This window comes from Carex rostrata, chromosome 28, assembly GCF_964058835.1.
Source record: "Carex rostrata chromosome 28, lpCarRost1.2, whole genome shotgun sequence".
NCBI classification, from domain to species: domain Eukaryota; kingdom Viridiplantae; phylum Streptophyta; class Magnoliopsida; order Poales; family Cyperaceae; genus Carex; species Carex rostrata.
In genome coordinates this window covers 5,492,309-5,503,530 of record NC_135945.1, presented here as the reverse complement: position 1 = coordinate 5,503,530, position 11,222 = coordinate 5,492,309, and the positions used below count along the sequence as shown (strand labels likewise).

At 33.8% G+C, this 11,222-nt stretch overlaps 1 protein-coding gene across 4 annotated transcripts; it reads right to left on the bottom strand.

Annotated features, from left to right (window-relative positions):
- Positions 1–5,635: 5,635 nt before the first annotated feature.
- On the bottom strand, positions 5,636–9,301 carry LOC144546024 (F-box protein At5g03100-like). 4 transcript variants are annotated; one of them, XM_078294575.1, is made up of 5 exons: positions 9,191–9,301; positions 9,005–9,047; positions 6,572–7,491; positions 6,126–6,278; positions 5,636–6,037 (listed from the first exon to the last, which is right to left on the bottom strand). In XM_078294575.1, exons 3-5 carry the CDS (start codon positions 7,487–7,489, stop codon positions 5,807–5,809), a joined length of 1,302 nt encoding a protein of 433 aa, XP_078150701.1. In that variant the 5' UTR covers positions 7,490–7,491; positions 9,005–9,047; positions 9,191–9,301; the 3' UTR covers positions 5,636–5,806. The 4 variants fall into 4 exon arrangements, with proteins under 4 accessions (XP_078150701.1, XP_078150702.1, XP_078150704.1 ...); XM_078294576.1 differs by having other exon boundaries at positions 9,205–9,300; XM_078294578.1 differs by having other exon boundaries at positions 9,127–9,294.
- Between the last annotated feature and the right edge of the window lie 1,921 nt (positions 9,302–11,222).

Here is an 11,222-nt window from a genome sequence, read left to right as displayed (position 1 = left end):
GACCACATACCGTTTTTTACAACACTGATATATATCACAGTTCAGTACAGTACCTTACACAGGAAGGATTAACTGTCAAACTAAAATTTTCATTCATCTTTTGAGGATTTCAACAAGAAATTTGGTGGCAATAAATTAATGTTTAGTATCGAGATCAGACTATATATAAAGTCTAAATAGTTTTTTTTTTTTTTTTGGGAAAATTAGGCCCAGTTTATCTTACTTTTTCTTGCTGAAATAAAATTGGAAATAAGAGGCCTAATTGGGCCTTTTTCCTTAATCCAAACTTCAGGTTTAAACCATGACCAGTTAAGGAACTAACCAGTGTTGTTAAAAACATCCGTTTAGGCCGATTAGTCATTAATTGGCGGTGACTAAATCATTATGAATTTTTCTGACTAATCAGCTGATTATTTTCAATTATAACTAATTATTTTCAATTAATCGCTTAACAGTACCCTATCCGTCTGACGACCACATACTATTATTTACAACACTGAACTAACCTCACATGCACCTAGTTTATCCTCAGCAGGCCTAAACATAAGTTTACTCAGCCCAATACAATTCTACTAATCTGAATATCTATAATTCTCAATTCTGAAAAATTAAAATCTGTTGCTCTGTATTAGACAAACAAGGCAGTGAGTTCACTAAGAAAACAAAAATTCTAAAATGTATTACTCCTAGGGGTGAAAACGGTGTAGATAAAATCCAATCCGTATTCGAAAACTTAAATGTAGATATCTGATATCCAAATATTCATGTGGATAAAGATATTGATATGATTTTATGTTTCAATTATTCATGTGTAAATTGCTACTGGTAGCACTTCGACCTAAGTGCTTACGGGGTCAAATTTTAGTATTTGATGTTCAAAAAACAAATTCAAACCGTTAGATGTTCAATCCATATTAAGATATGCTTGGAGACAAAATTTTACATTTTAAAAAAAAAACTTTACTATTTTATTAAGCTGGTTTGAAAACCGTTATTTTTATTAAATAATTGAAATAATATCAATATGGATATAGTTTTATCACTAATCGCTCTGTATCCGCTCCGTTTTCACCCCTAATTACTTTATATAAATGTGTATTGAAATAATACATTGTCAAATTCAGGATCCGGGGTTCACACAAAGTTAGCATAATTTCTTATGTCTATCTTTTATTTTATTTTTAAATTATTATTTTTATTTAATTAGTAGTCTGTTAAAATATTGAACTGATCAGTGTCCAAACCTTTGTTCTAAACTAAACCATGTGCAATTGTGCTCTATAACTTTGAAACAGGTGAGTGGTGACCAATAGAAAGATACTAAGATGTTAACATTTCTTTTTTATTAAAGATGCACATGCATTTTAGTCCTCAGCATGAGAAGGGTTCAAATGCCTCTATTTTTTGTTTTCACTGTGTCTCTATTTTAAAAACACTAATAAATTAAAATTAAAATTAAAATTGTAAACGTCAAAAATAAACCGTTAGATGTTATCTATGTTATTTTTTCTATGTGCTCATAAAAAAAAATATTACATTTCGATTTTGGTTTTATGTGAATAAATCATTTGAAAAATCAATGTCTATAAATTATCCAAATTAGTGTGTTTTTACAAGCTCTTGATAACAACCAAAATAAAGTTGAAATGTCATAACTTTTTACACGTGCATAGATAAAATGATGTAGATCATATCTAACGGTTTTATTTTGACTTTTAAGTTTTAAATTTTGAGTTATAAAGTTCTTAAAAATGGAAGTACGATGGAGGTAAAAATAATAAAGACATTTGAACTCTTTTCTTCAAGTATTGTACAATTTTGGAGTAATTTCTCTGCTAACAATATATTAACACAAAATGAAATCTCTGGGGCCCCTCAAATATTTTCACCTAATATGCAGTTATTACATCATTGTTTGTCTATTTATGTGGACTACTTATTCCTCCTTTTAATTATTCTTCTTGCTGCCTTTTGTTTTGGAAATGCTCTGCGATAGAGCTACACGACTTGTCAGCATTAAAGAAATGAGAGAGAAATCTGCCTTAATTTTAATAATTTGAGATTGGTTTGTGACAAGAAAAAGATACTTTTTTTTAGTAGTGCACAATCACGAAATTAATATCATGATGCAGCACAATTTCTGGCTTTTTAAAGGAGAATACGAGTGAATATCAGGGTAAAGATTTTAACAGACTAGTTTTGACTTCATGCAGTGCACATATTGTTGAATCAATATAGTATTGTATATGGTTCGTGCACTGTATGAAGCTAAAACTATTCTGTTAAAATCTTTACCAGAATATCCCTTATCTGATTGAATACAATACTTCCAGCCTGATCAAAATAAAATCCGTACCTATTTAAAAAAAAAATGTTATGTAGGTTATTAGCCTACTTGCTAAAAAAAAAAAAATCAATCATGAATCCTGCACAACTTTGTGTTACAGTGTAAAATATAACACATTATAATGGTGGTGGATACATTGTGTCCTTTGGTTGATTGCTGGTAGCATAGTCACAAGATTCGCAAATTGAATCTAAATTATTTGTTTTTTTTGCTAATACCGAATCGAACGCCGAATTAAATCCGAATAATTCGTAAATTTATGAATGTTTCCCATAACATTTTTTTTTTTTGCTCTCTTGCAGGACTGAGATCTCTAGTCTGGATAATTCCGAATCATTTCCGAATTATACCCAAATTATTTTTGAATTACAAATTTTTGATCTCGTCGAACTGAACCCAAATAATTCATTTGTCACTAGCTGGTACAAATGAAAAGGCTAACAAATTAAATATTTGCGGATTGATTAGTCTGAATAAAATGCTCTCAACCAAGGCCATGTTCAAGCATATGGATTAAGGGTTGGGTTTGGTCGGATTAAATTTTTTAATATGTAATATGGGCCTCACCGGTTTGGACAGAGTGTCTTTGTATATATATAAAAGACAAATCAATAACTTCCATCAATTTTGTGGTTCAAATTCATTGTTATTCTTTTTTTTTAACAGTAATCCTGTTGTACCTATTTTTATGAATCTAGCTGTTTATTTTTTTCAGGAACGAATCTCAAAGTAACTTTTTTCATAACTATTTTATGCATATATCTCGAAACAATTCGACGACTGGATTTAGAAAAACAAAAATAGCAAGATTACTGTTCATGCACGAAAATAAAAGCATATTTAGATCCCAATTTTGTAACATGTGATCGCTGTACAAGCTATGGATCTTGATTAGCACCAATAAGATTTTCAACGCCATTAAAATTAAAATAGATTTTACTTTTTTTTTTAAGGATGCTTTTGTATCTATAGATAAGACAAATCAATATCACTTGCATCAAATTTTATCACGTGATCTCAGTACAAGCCATATATGGATCTTCATTAGCACCAGTAAAGATCTTAAAAAGAAAATCAAAATTAAAATATTTTCCCCTCATAATAGACACTATTAATTGTTTTTTTCATGATGATTTAATGAAGATCTTTATTTGTTATTCTCATGATAATTCTTTTCATGATGATTTAATGAAGATCCTTATTTGTTATTCTCATGATAATTGGAATGATATAAAAATGACATGTCATATCATATAGCGTCTTGTCGTGGTTTACATATTCCTTTCAAGTTAGTTCTTTGGGTCCGCTTCTAGGGGATGCGGCTTCCAGAAAAGGGGTCCGCATCTATGGGATGCGGTCAGGGTAAATTTATAATTCTTAGAAATCGATAGTTATTTGATTTATTTTTTTTATTATGGTATTTTAAAAAAATTTGGTCTTGTCGTGGTTTATTTTTTTTTATTATGGTATTTATAAAAAATTTATAATTCTTATAATTCCTTTCGTGTCAGTTCTATAGTAGGGTTGGTTTTAGTGGTCAGCGGTGTCCAGGAAATCCAATCGATCTGAACCCTAGGATCAGAATCAGATCTTCAATTACCCAATTTTGCATTGTTACTTCATCAAGTAGACACAACAATTGACAACATAATTTTGTTCACACCTGTTTCTCTATTTCTCTGTTTATTAATTAACTTTTGTGGCCTCCAAGCAAGTATAACCAAAACCAATACAGTAGTTACATATATAAACATATATAAACATTGTTATTATCATTTATCATTTGTTGATCTGAATTCATTTAAAATGTTAAGCATCTTGATTAACTACCTAACAAATTTACAGGGGCAGGGTTTGTGAGATGTCTCTCAGTTTGAAAGGTTTTGGATTGGTTTTCCTTGCAACTTTGGCAGGGTATGTATAATAAACTTACTTTTAATTCAATTAAGCTACAAATTTATAATTTTGATAATTGAATCTTTTCCTTTTCCATTTAAATACTCAACAGTGCTATATAACCTAGCCAGATTGTGTTTTTCCATTTCTTTGTAGGTCCCCATTTGCAAATTCTAATCTGACCCGTTATCACTCTCGGCTTCGACAGGATCCGTATCCTCCCAGGTACCTAACTCAACACAATTGAAAAGGACGATCCAGATTTAATTTCATCCAGTTCTTGCTCAGGATGACTGAGGGGGGCAGTATTAATTGTGCTTCGAGATTCGTGCCAAGTTAAAAGGAACAATTTTGGACCATCCGATTCAATTGTACTCAGTCCGGTAATCTGAGAGGATGTGAATTCGCTTCGACATGCTTACTGTCGGCCCTACAATCAGCTGCGCTAACATTTTTCGTTCATCCTGATTTGAGAATTTGGTGCTTCACTTCTCTGAGAGACCTCTTAGTTTGCATATATGCAGTACCTATCTTACTCTTTTGCCTTCCTTTCAGATCTCTTAGCTAGTGTAATGGACACTAGATTTGAGCAATTGATTAATCCATGATTTACAGGGTTGCTTTGGATCTGCTGTGACCTTCTATCTGCAATCTTGGTGTATATTGGTTAGAGGGCCTCTGTATTGTGCTATGTTTAGCCCACTCATGACTGTTGTTACAACAGTACCTCTCTCTTCTATTTTTCTTCATGAAGAGCTCCATATTGGAAGGTAATAAATTGTTATCAAAATTCACAAAATTCTTAATCTTGGTAGTTTTACTGGCATATATCCACATTGAGAAATTAAATGAGGTAAAATATGAAATTTGAACGACAGAGGTTGATGCAAATTTCCATTAGTATTGTAGCTTCTGGTAATTCTCTCTCTCTCTTTTTCTTGCAATATTTGACACAAATTTGTTCTGTTAATTTCTTATCCAGCCATTGTTGGTTAATTCTACTGCCATTATTGGGGTAAAGAAGAGGATTTGAAGAGAATGGAAGAACAGAGAACTACAGATTTTACAAATATTTCCGTCTCAATCGACACAATCTCAAAATTGTGACATTGATATCAGACATCCACTTCTCACAAACAAGTCCCTGTGGAAAAAATAGGTGATCAACATGTCAATTTTTTGTTATTATATATGTTTTTTTTATTAAGACCATGTCATTCTAATAAAAAAAAATGATTTTGGCTATTTCATTTTTCAATTGGGTAGATTTGATATGCAAATAAAGTAAGATTTCCATTGTTGAGTTCATGGTGCTACATGACTCACAACTATTATTTCCAACAACAATTAATTAATCTCTTGCTTAACATGTTAACTATATGGACCTCTCTATAAACATAATAAAACACAGAAAACATTCAAATCAATATAAATATTTTTCTATACTATATTCTCTAGCTTGAAAATTATTGTTCTAAATTAAATAGAAACTAGCAAAACACATAGGAACTCCAAATTAACAACTCTCTTTTTTCTTTCTTTTTGAAAGTTCAGGAAATCACATTAAAAAGAAAGTTCAACTGTAATATTGCCTGAACTTGGACCGATAAAATCTTCAGAATTTTCAATTCCTTTGTACACATCCTTCAAAGCGTCTTCCAATTGTCGTATCATCTGATTATATTTCCAGTACCTGACCTCAACAATCTTAAGCTTTTTGTTTGGAAATATTGCAATTGTTGACGATACGTTAGTAGACACATTTGTACTAGCTCCCTCTTCACCTTGAGACAGCTGCAATCAATAACAAATGAGATCTTTAATACACTGCAAGTGAAAAGACTAAGATTAAAAACTTGGAACTAATGGGAAAAAACATTACACATCCTTCTTGTAGCAATGTAAGCTTCTCCAAATTTGGCGAATTCTTTAGGACACAATTTACCATTGGGAAACAAGAGAACGTAACCAAAACAACAGTCAAATTCTTGAGATTCGAAAATATTGGCAATTTGAGCGGCACAACAGTTGATTCCTAAATTTGAAAACATATAAGCACAAGATTAGAAGTCGGAACCAAGTCAAACATTGAATTTGGTACCTTTCAGTTAGGTCCAGATTTTAGAATATAACAACAGAAATTTTTCGTAAATACTAACTTGACTATATTTTTAAAATTATTTATTTATGCATTCAATTAGATTACAATAATTCAAGACCCGTTGAAATAACATAACCCCTCTACTCTCTATATCAGGCAAGGATCTAAAGAAATTCAAATTTGTACTATTTGCAAAATGGAAAAAAAAAAAAAAAAAAGGTCCATACCTCGAGCAAATGTCTTTTGAAATGTAACTCCAGAAGTTCAATATTTGTAGTCATCCGCTCCAAGTATTTCATCATTAAATTATCATGAGTCGTTAAACATGAGTATGCTAGAGATGGCATGTTTAGAGTTGTATTACTTGGTGGCTGGAAGTTCTCATCAAACACAAAGGAAAAAAGATTGGGAGCACTAATGACTAGTTGGGTTTTATCAAAAAGACAATTTACAATAGCTAGATGCTTTAGAGATTTATGAGCAATTACACAATCAACAAGAAAGCAACTATCTAGTCGAAGAAATTCCAGTATTGTGCATCCAGAAAGAAGGTTCTTCACATTATTAGAATTTAGAGCCCACCGATACAAGGTTAGTTTTCTAAGATTAGGAAGATTTACTATAGGGACCGATGAATACATTTTAACATATCTGATGTACTTGTTAGATGCATGTTTATCATTGAGGTACAATTCCTCTAATGATGTGCAGGTGTAGATGCACGGTGGCACAGAGTCAGGAAAGGAAAGATGGAGAACTCGAGTGTTATGTTCAACAGCATAACGGATCATGCCTTCACAGGATAAAGTGTTAAAGAGGCTCATGCCTTCACAGGACAAGCAAAATACATCCAAATCAAAGGGCTCACGCCTCAGCAGCAAAGTGTTCACAAATTTTGCAAACCTCCCAACAGCAATATCATGGAAAAAATCATCATCATCATCATCATCATCATGTCTAAAATCGTGAAAATTGAAGTTGAGGGAGGGTAAAAAGGTCCATAGGTGCTCCCACCTTTTTGACAGCATGCATGTCTGCACCGCCTTTTTAGGGTTGAGTAGCCCCAAGATGTGGTGAAGTATCGGATCAGGCAATTTGCTTGTGAAGTCACAGCTTCCTCTGCTTGAGATATTAGCTATCTCCATTGCTAAAAAGAAAAAAAATAAAAGCACAATAAGAACTTCAAATTAGCCAAGATTTTACAAGAAGTTATTTACTGGAACAAAACAAAATACACAAATACTATACCATGGACCTCACAGAAGTGGAAAATAGGTGAGAAATAAAACTTCTCAATGCAGGATTTAGGTCCAGTTTGAGGATTTGCAAGAAATTAATAAAGGTCTTCATATACAAATGTATACAATGCTTAACAACAGATTCAAATGAGTATCAAAGTTGCCACAACAATTGTATTTATACCATAGAAACCATAGTATACAAATGGTCAGACACGTATTAGCAACATAGACAGACAGAACATTACAAGTTTCAAAGAAACAAAAATGACGAACAATTCAGAATTTAAAAACAAAGAATAATGACAAACAATCCAGTATATACAAGCATGGATCACTCAGAACTTAAGAGCAAGGCAACGAGAGAGAATTGGGAAAGTACCAAATTTAGGAACATATAAACCATATAATTATTTTGAAAACCATGTATGATTGACCTTCAAAATCAGTTGGTATTACATAACTGAGTATACAATACATAGCAATCTAGCCTAAGATTAATGGCTTTGATAATTCCACTCTTAATTTATGCAACACAACTGCTACTGTCTGCTACTAGCATCTACTCAGGTATAAACCCCTTATACCAAATGAATACAGAGAAACTCAGAGTTGTCCTTGTAAGTTACCTAGTTTCAATATATGAAACAGGCAGTTCCTGCCTTTTTTTCAAAAAAAAAAGAAAAAGAAAAGAAAAAAAAAAAGAAATTCAGAGTTGTACACTAGTACTTAGAGTGGAAAAAACGTGCTGTGCCGTGACTAATACGCGTGACCAAGTGAACAGTGACCCGTGTCGTACCGTGACCAAAATGTCAAGGGATGGTCACGGCACGCGAGTCACGGCCTCGCCGTGACTTGAAACGTAACTAGTCACGTTTCTTACGTTTAACTATTTTTTCATAATTTAAGTTAGTTTATTCAAGATTCAACATTTGATTAAGACCTAACGGTCCTAATTACACGTGACTCGCATGATTACGTGCCGTGCCATGACCGGATCTTTCATGTGCCATGCCGTGACCAAAATGTCAAGGGGTGGTCACAGCACGCGACACACGAGTCACGGCACGGAATAGTAACACGTGCCATGCCGTTCCGTGATGGAGCCGGCTCCGCCATACCATTTTTTCCACTCTAGTTTTATATAGTTTTGAACAAAACTCGAAACAAAAATACCAAACTTACCAACCTAGTCAAACTGTGATTAGCCCCTTATTAACTCTCATTAAGCATCAACACATCTGTGGTCAAGCTACAGATTTAAGAGATATTGGAAGCAAACCCAAAATTTGAACAAAGCTCATACAATACAGTACAACAAGTAAAACTTGAATGGAACTAACAACAAGATTGACAATCAAATGAATCAACAAATTAAGTTAGGCACTGATGATTGTGAAATGCGAAAAGACAGATAATTACCTGAAATTGGTTAATCCCAAATCCCAGCCACCGAAAGAGAGAACTAAAATGAAAAGAATAAGTGAGATTTCATTTTCTTTAGCGATTAGAAGCTAATTAAAGTATACATAAAAAGATCGTACTTAATTATAAACCGCAAGAATAAGAATATGTAGAAGGGTAGAGAACTCCAAATTAAAACCTCACCTCAGTCACCTTACCTCTATCAAACAAACTACTTTCGCTTAAGAATCTCTTTTGGTTTTGGGTAGGTTTAGAAGTGAAGTGCGATTATTCCCTTTTGGGTTTAGAATATAAATATGGTTGGAGAGAGTTCGAGAGGGCGAGTGGGAATGGGTAAGGGGAAAAAAAAAAGACATTTCGCTGAGACGCGGGACCCATATGCCTGTCACACTGTAGACCAAGTCCAACAAACTTGGTCTCAGTTGTTGGGCGAAATTAAAATTTTAATTCTTCTTTGGGGATTGCTGGAAGAAAACTGGTGCCAATAATATAATGTTAAAAAAGTATTGTGGCAAGCTAGAAAGTCAAAATAGCCTTTTCACATCCAATGGAAAAATGAGGCCCATTTTTGCTTGCTTGGCCCGAATTTCAGTTTAAATCATAAGTAACAAATCTGACATACAAATTGTTTATCCTCAGCAGGCCTAAACATATGTTTACACAGAGCTAGGATGGCAAAAAAGCTCGTTGCTCGATCGTGACTCGCATCTGACTCACTCATTCATTACTGGACTAAGCTGTTAATGAGCTAGTTCGTCGCGAGCTCGGTCCAAAATTAACAAGTTCAAGTTGGGGCCTAGCTTGCTCGTGAGCTAACTCGGTTAGGTATCAATTTGTGAATTTGTATGAATTTGTGTACATTTGATACTATCTAGCTCGATCCAACTCGATTCATCTCAATCCAAAAAAGTTTGTAAAATTTATTTTCTTCTTAAAACAAGATCCAGTCAGATCCTGCGAGCCAGATTGTTAACTCACAAGCTAGCTCGGACTGGCTTGTCACGATTTCAAGCTGAGATTTTAACTCAGAGGCCCTAGGTCCAGCTTGCTCAGCTGTAGCTCGATTCAGAATTAACAAGCTAAACTAGAACGTACCTAACTCGGACCGAGCTAGCTTGTTACCACCCCTAGTCACAGCCCAATGTAAACTATCCTTATTTCTCAGTACACTCAATTTAAAATGTGTTTCTAAGTCTCAGACAAGGAAGTGAGTTTAGTAAAAACAATACTAAAAGTATCATTCTATATAAATCTCCCTCTGTAATTGTTTCCTTTCTTAATGTTGCATTTCTTAGATGAAAATTGAAATATATTTTTATAATTGTTTCGAAAAATGCAGCATTTTTTTTTTCCGAAATACGTCCCAGCCATCTATCTTAATCAGATGGGCAGGAGCCGTGTTTAAAAAAATTATGGTATCTGTAGAGGTAACACTGAATTCGGATCCCTTAAAGAAATCCAACTTTTGAGTTTTGATCAGGACCGTTCGATATGTTTTAGCACGAATATAAAAGAGATTTGTGCATCCTCTACGGACTGGATTGGCCCGGATCAATAATAAAAAATGGGTTACTTCAGAAAATACGAACAAGGTAACACGAAAACGAAATGTAAATCCATAGGAGAAGAACTCTAGAGCTACAGCCACATTGTGCAAGGCATTCAGATCCTCCCCGGTACCGTAATAGGGAATCTTTTATAATTACTGGATCTGAATCATTCTTTTTAATTTGGCACGAATCTCAAAGCTCAATAACATTGCCTCCTACGATAGCCCGAATCCCAAAGCGGTTGGGAGTTAATCTCAAACCGTAAAGTGAATGGAGTCTTCATAGGCTCTGAGATATCTCATATTTTGCGTGACATTTTAGAAAAATCTCAACTGTTCATACGTTCTGCACGAATCTCAATGCTCAAATAATACTGGCGTACTGACACGTAAAATATGAGATATCTCAGAGGATACGCACTCGGCTTTCCAACCCAAACTGCGTAGGATTTTTTGTGGCAGCTCCATTGAAACCAGTTGGCGTTAGCAGCTTTTTCATTTAATTTCTATTGTGGTTGGAATATGCTGCACAGTCAAATGCAGGGTCCCCGTAACAAAAGTTCATAAAAAAATGAATAAAAGTGCTACACCGAAAGAAACGAATCGGACGGTCCTATATCGCTCGTCGTCCTTTCCAAAAGAGATCATACGGTTGTTATGCTTCAT

Bases quoted from the DNA above. Each gene is read 5' to 3' on its own strand.
- LOC144546024 (XM_078294575.1), bottom strand. From the start codon at position 7,489: ATGGAGATAGCTAATATCTCAAGCAGAGGAAGCTGTGACTTCACAAGC. The intron at 6,279-6,571 runs GTATGGACCTTT...TTTCAAATTTAG, and splicing joins TCAAAAGACATTTGCTCGAG to GAATCAACTGTTGTGCCGCT. The intron at 6,038-6,125 runs GTAATGTTTTTT...TATTGATTGCAG, and splicing joins CATTGCTACAAGAAGGATGT to CTGTCTCAAGGTGAAGAGGG.